Consider the following 6,945-nt stretch of genomic DNA (forward strand, 5'->3'; position numbering starts at 1 on the left):
CAAAGGTGGTTCAATCGATTGAACCGAAGTCCAATCGATCAGTTGATCGATTGGATGTGTGCCTCGAAGAAAGATGGACCAATCGATCGGTCGATCGATTGAGAGCTTATGTCGTGCGCACAAAAACTTTCCCAATCGATCAGCCGATCGATTGAGAACCTCTAATCGATCGGCAGATCGATTGGGGACAGGCTGGATTTCTTGCGAGATCGCAAGAAAGCCTGAATCGATTGGTCGATCAATTCAGGCTATTTCCAGAGAGCACAGAGGCACTCTAAATCGATCGACCGATTGATTCAAAGTCTCCTTAATCGATTGAGAGCAAATTCAATTGATTTGGATCCGACCGTTGCGCAGGTTATAGCCGTTGTTGAGCGACTTCCTCCGTAGATCTTCGACTCCACTCTCAGCGATTCTTTCCCAGCTCTCGCCGCCAGTTCTTGAAAGTTTTTGGGGGCAAATGCTGGTGCACTTCCAAGGTTCAAGAGGCAACAACAAGCAACAAGTAAGCAAGAAGAGAGGGTTTTATACTTATACTCTTTGTATTTTTCTTCTTGTGTTAGTGTTGTATGTGTGAGTGTTGTACGAGGTTTCTCTACCTCCGGTAGTTACCGAGAAAGAGTATTTTCTTAGTGGAGAGTTCTCACGTGTGTGGATCATTGGATTAGTCATCTCTTATTGAGATGAATACTAAGTAAATCCTCGTGTTAGCATTGTAGAGTGCTTTGTAGTCTTATTCCGTTGCCTATCAACAACAACGAAGCAAATTATCGAGCGAGACGAGTTATTCACCCCTCCCCTCTAGCACATTTCGACCCTAACAATTATAACTCATTTGTTAAAGTCAATGTCGAAGTCAGAGTCTGCGTTGAAGTCAGAGTCGGCATGCATCAAAGCCAGTTTTGATGTCAAAGTCGACGTTGGTGTCAAAGTCAGTGTCAACTTCGACAGTATGCAAGCATTGGATAGTACAAATCAGGCGGTGAAAATATTTATCATAACGACATAAAGAATATTTAAAATAATAATTTTTTAAAATTAATATAATAAAATATAAATAAAATTGAAACATAAATTTTTTTAATTTTCCTTATCCTTCCTCTCCAAATTATTATATAAAAAAAAATTTCATGTAAAATTTACTCTTCTTTATCTTTTCGTAAGTCATTTCCTCCCGCAAAGGGAATTTTAAATTTCCCTCTTTTCCTGTCCCTCTCCATCCATCACCTCCTTCCAAATAGTGGAAATCAATTATTACTAATCTATCACAACTGGGACAAAAGTTTGCTGCGGCTGCTGCTCCGTGACTTGACTGTTACTAAGACTGCTGCACTCGCGGAAAAAAACGAAAGAGTAGGAATTCTAAAAAGATATCTGAATTTTTTATTGATGTTCTGTTTTATTATTATTATTTTTTTTGTCAATTTTTTATTTTTCTACAAAGATCATGTTTGTTTGATGTAAGGAAGTTCTATGGCTAGTTGAAACCATTCTAATTGCTTGCTAATTGTATTTTTTTTTACGAGATAATAAATGATATTAGAAATGATGAAATTAAAAAAAAATAAATAAATTCGTTATCTTAGCGGTCTTAGTGCCGGCCCACGGAAGAAATTGTTAAATTTAAAATTACATGACCGATGGATTGCCCAATTGATCAGAAAGGGGATGAACGGTTCAGATTGAAATGGCAGTTAAGATTTTACGGTCCGAAGAAGCGACAAGCTCATACAACGTAACGGTGCGTCAGAATCCGTGCCTTAGTTTGATCTCGGGCGTCGCCGGCGCGCCGCCATGACGTGAGCAGCCTCGAGTCGACACGCGATGCGCTGTGGCCGGACCGCCGCGACCTCTCTCCTCCTCCTCCTCCGCTCTGCTATTCATCGATGAAGCTTCGCTCCCATGAACGCCGACTTGCACCTCATCGCCCGATGGCTTCAGGCATGCCGCACTCACCGCTCGCTCTCTCGAGGAAGGCAGCTCCACCAGCTCCTCCTCAAGTGCGGCCACGGATCCTCTCTCCAGCTCTCCAACTGCCTTCTCCAGATGTACAGCTTCTGCAGCCCAAGCGTCGACGACGCGCGGAAGGTTTTCGACGAAATGCCTTGCAGTAACTCTTTCTCCTGGAACTCCCTCATCGACGCCCATCTCAAGTTCGAGGAACCGCACCACGCACGTCAGATGTTTGATTCGATGTCCTGCAAGAATACTTACTCGTGGAACGCCATGATCACTGGCCTCGTGCGGTGTGGTGACTTGTACCATGCTCGCCGCTTGCTTGAGGAAATGCCTGTCGTGGACGATGTTGCCTGTAATGCAGTTCTCCATGCGTATATCCGTCGTGGGCAGCCTCAAGAAGCTTTTAACTTATTTAAAAAGGTTAGCTCGGAGCTTAATACAATGTCATTATCATGTGGCAGCGACAAATTTGTTCTCGCAACTCTTTTGAGTGCTTGTGCAGAGTGCTTGGCGTATGATTATGGCCGGCAGATTCATTCCAGAATTGTCATTGGCCAGGTTGATTTGGACTCTGTTCTGGGAAGCGCCCTTGTCAACATGTATGCTAAATGTGAATCTTTTGATAGTGCTTCTGGAGTTTTGGAGTTGATGCAGGATCCAGATGAGTTTTCTTTATCAGCCTTGATATCGGGCTTCGCAAACTGTGGAAGATTAGATGAAGCAAGAAGCATATTTGATCGGAGGAAAAAGCCTAGTGTTGTTTTGTGGAACTCTATCATTAATGCATACTCATCTGCTAATCAAGGAGCCGAAGCATTAAAATTCTTCAAATGGATGATCCTTGGGGGAGTCGTCCCAGATTCATCTACTTTTGCTAGTGTTCTCAGTGCATGTGCCAGCACTGGTATTCCTAAGCATGCAATGCAGATGCACGCTTGTGGTTGCAAGCAGGGTATCGTCGAAGACTTAATCGTTGCAAGTGCGCTTATAGACTCTTACTCCAAGTGTGGGATTTGGGAGGATGCTTGCAAAGTTTTCAAAGATCTTAGAGTACATGATACAATACTTCTAAACACTCTGATCAATGTTTACTCAAATTCTGATCAAGTTGACGAAGCAAGAAGGATATTTGAGATGATTTCTTGCAAGAATATTATATCATGGAATTCTATGATTGTCGGTTATAGCCAAAATAGTCGTCCTATCAAGGCACTAGAGCTATTCATTGACATGCATCGTCTTGATCTCAGGCTCGATGAGGTAGCTATAGCCAGTGCACTTAGTTGTTGTGCTAGCCTTTGTGCCCTTGCCGCAGGGCAACAGCTTTTTGCCCTTGCTACACAGATTGGCACAGTCACTGATCTGATCATCACCTCTGCACTTGTTGATCTCTATTGCAAATGCGGCACGGTAATTGAAGGAAGGAGGCTTTTTGACAGTGTCCAAAACCACGATGTGGCTTTGTGGAACTCAATGCTGATGGGGTATGCTTCAAATGGATATGCAATTCAAGTGATCGAGTTGTTTGAAACGTTGAGGAATGCTGCTGGTGTCTGCCCAAATGAAGTAACCTTTATCGCTGTACTTTCAGCTTGCTGCCATTGCGGACTGGTTGAGGAAGGATTGAGATGGTTCCATAGGATGAAAGTGGACTATCGCATTGAACCAGTAGTTGAGCACTATTCGTGTGTGGTTGATTTGTTGGTTCGTGCAGGTCGGCTTGAGGAATCTATTGAGTTCATTGATGCAATGCCCTTTAAGGCTGATGCTAGCATGTGGACATCAGTACTGGGTGGTTGCAAGGCTCATGGCGACGAGGTTTTAGGAAGTAAAGTAGCAGAGAGGCTACTTGAGCATAACCCTCAGGACGCAGGCCCGTTCTTGCAGCTATCTAGCATATATGCTGCTTGCGGGGAGTGGGAGAGTTCCGCACAATTTAGGCAGATGATGCTTAACAGAAAGATCAGCAAGAGTCCTGGTTACAGTTGGATTGATAGTTAAGTTTGAAGTAACTAATCCAAAGTTGCAAGTCATCTTGAGAAGTTTGAAGGACAGTTGCTTTAAACAAAAACAGAATAAGGTAAACGCCCTAGAGATACTCTTCATGAATATATTTTCTTCAATCTGCTAATGAAGTTTACAGATATGATCATATAATGGCAAGAGATTAAGGTTTCACCATATTATGGATCACGAGGATCTGGTTGGTAAAAAGTAGTACAATTTGGAAGGCAAAGATGTTGGTAACGAACAAACTGTAGACAATTTTTTGATTTTGCAAGCATGGTCAAACACTGACTCGTTCAATCGGTGTAACAGAAAATCAAAGTTAGTCCACTCCTGTTGAAATTTTAATCGGCTCAATGAAAAAACTACTGCACAAATGAGATTCATTAAAAAGAAGAAGAAGACACCAGACAGTGGAGCCTCATTAAGTCTGGCTTCCATTGCTACACCTTCCACGAGACCTGCCTTCTCAACCTCTATTCCAACCTTGGCGCCTCCTTCTTAGGGGTGATCAAGTTGATTCTGCTCATGTAATGTTCAACGAAATTCCCATATGAGATGTGGCGAGTTGGAATTGGCTGATTAGGAGCAATGCTTCTGCCTGTTTCATAGCTAAGGCGCTTGAGATTCTTTGACGTTGTCCGTTGCTACTTCTGCTCATCAAGCCAAGCTATGCACGGCTTGGTTATTCGCTTTGGATTAAGTTACTTGAGTACCATGCTTGTAACTCACTGACTAATACATATGGAAGACTAGATCTCACTGGCTGTGCTTTTCATGCCATGGATGATGTTGATCTCATCTCTTGAAACTCGATTATTTCAGCATATTGTAGGTTTGGTTATAGCACTGGAGCACTTTCACGCAATGTGGATCAGTGGGTTTCTTCTGATGAGTTCACTGCATTTAGTATACTTAAATATTGTGTGCTGACCTTATGCACTTGGCTAAGAGTGAGCAACTCTGCTTCAAGATGGGTTTCCTTTCCAATTCTGTAGTTTTTAGTGCTGTTATCGACATGTATTCCATATGTGGCAGATTGGATAAAGTGGTTCAGGTGTTCCATGAAATGCCAAGGTGCGATTCAGCGTTCTGCAATTCAATTTTTGCCAGTTATCTCGAAGTGGACTTGAGGATGAAGCTCTGATGCTTTTTGTGGTAACCCTGAAACTAAAAAGCAATGTCGATATAGATATTGATGATAGTGTACCTCATAGTATGCACTATGTATTGTTGTTTCAAGGTTTCATCAGAAGATTGTTTCTACTATCTGTGTAAAACGATAACGTGATAATTTAAAATTGATCCTCTGTAGTTGACTCACAAAATGATCTTGTCTTTTCTGCTGAAAGCGTCGTCTCCTGTTGATTAAATTACTTCATCCACAGCGGCCGTCGCCCTCCATTCTAGTGCACGGTATGGTAAGGTAACTTGTGTGGCGTACGTTCTGATCCGGAAACCATGGACGACTTAAATATTTCAATCTATCAAACATCCCAGAAAACACAGATCGACGATTTGGGGGTTGTGTATATAATCTTCAAGCTCGTCAGTTGTAAGCCCATCCTTGTTCTAGCTACTCGCCCACTATGCTTTCTCTCCAACAGGTCTCAGCCACCGATTCCAATGACGAGATCAAGCTGCACAGCATGCTCGACGAGTTGGGAGACGTCCCACAGGCCTTGTTCGAGCTCTCGCTCAGGGATTTGGTGGAGCTACCTCAGATAATTGCCAGTGCCATGCAGGAGAAGCAAAGCAAGGAAAGAGAGTTTACAGAGCGCAAGAGTAGAAGCTGGGAGGAAAGAAAGAAAGCTGTGAAGAAGAGAAGGCCACGGAGCCAGAGCATGGACATTGGAGTTGGCCTTCTGAAGTGGATCATTCCGCTATCCTCGAGCCGAAGAAAGGAGAGGTTTGTGTTTGTTTCCCCGTCTTCCTTAACATCTGGGACATCGACTGGTGCGAGAGGAGAGAGCCGAGAGGCAGGACAGGGAGGGGGCGAGTCAACTAGAAACACAAGTGCGGACAGTAGCCGCAGCATAAGCAAGTAAGCAATCTTTTTGATTTATTTCACGTAGACACATACAGTAAAGCTGAATCGATGGTGATTTTGACGGTGTTTCAGGAAATTGGTTGGCTGCTTCTTCCTCGATTCACGCAAGCAAAACTAGAGCCAGAGAAAGAGTAGAAGATCTGCATATTTCAAGTTTTTGTTTGTTTGTTTGTTTGCTCCTGTTTATCTTCATGTAAAAGTGTACAAATACTGCCACGCGATGAAGAAAATTATTATTGGAACCAGTTTGCTTGCTGAAGAACATCTCTTTTATTGTTTATGAACTTTCACAGGCTCCACGTAGGCGAGTTAGTAGTAGTTTATCAGCGTAGAGATCAAATTCGCAGGAGACCATTTATGGGAGAATAAAATCCCTCCCATTTAGGGATGCCAAAAAATAATCCGATCCATTAATTATAAATTTGAAAAATATTGGATGCGGATTAGGAGTTTTTAGATTCGAGCCGGATTGGAAATTTTGGAATTGTGTTAGGATCGAATTGGGTTTGGATAGACTCATCTTAACTTAAATTTAGGATTTAATAGATTTTTAAAGATTAAATTAAATTTTATTTTAAAAATTAAGATATATATTTTTTATGTATATTAATACCCGGGATAATATGATAATAATAAAATATTGAGATTGAAAAATTAAATAAAAAATAATAAAAAAGTCTGTTTTAATTGTATTATTTGAGTTGGGCGAATTCAGATTGTGTTCAAGTTCAAATTATTCCGATTGTGTTAGGATTGAGTTAGATTCGGATTGACCTAGGTTGATCTAAATTTAAGATTTAACGGATTTTTAAGGTTAAATTAAGTTTTATTTTAAAAATTAAAATAATATTTTATGTATATCAATATATAATATGATAATTATAAAGTATTAAAATAAAAATGAAAACTTATATAGAAAATAATAATAA

At 41.3% G+C, this 6,945-nt stretch overlaps 1 protein-coding gene across 4 annotated transcripts; it reads left to right on the top strand.

Annotated features, from left to right (window-relative positions):
* The first annotated feature begins 1,710 nt into the window (after positions 1-1,710).
* Positions 1,711-6,275, top strand: LOC122046401 (putative pentatricopeptide repeat-containing protein At1g77010, mitochondrial). Of its 4 annotated transcripts, XM_042607091.1 has the most exons (4): positions 1,711-4,039; positions 4,103-4,202; positions 4,279-6,010; positions 6,089-6,275. In XM_042607091.1, the coding sequence occupies exon 1, from the start codon at positions 1,903-1,905 to the stop codon at positions 3,958-3,960; it is 2,058 nt and encodes a 685-aa protein (XP_042463025.1). In that variant the 5' UTR covers positions 1,711-1,902; the 3' UTR covers positions 3,961-4,039; positions 4,103-4,202; positions 4,279-6,010; positions 6,089-6,275. The 4 variants fall into 4 exon arrangements, with proteins under 4 accessions (XP_042463025.1, XP_042463023.1, XP_042463024.1 ...); XM_042607089.1 differs by having other exon boundaries at positions 1,711-4,202; XM_042607090.1 differs by having other exon boundaries at positions 4,103-6,010.
* The last annotated feature ends 670 nt before the right edge of the window (positions 6,276-6,945 follow it).

This window comes from Zingiber officinale, chromosome 2B (genome assembly GCF_018446385.1).
Source record: "Zingiber officinale cultivar Zhangliang chromosome 2B, Zo_v1.1, whole genome shotgun sequence".
NCBI lineage: Eukaryota > Viridiplantae > Streptophyta > Magnoliopsida > Zingiberales > Zingiberaceae > Zingiber > Zingiber officinale.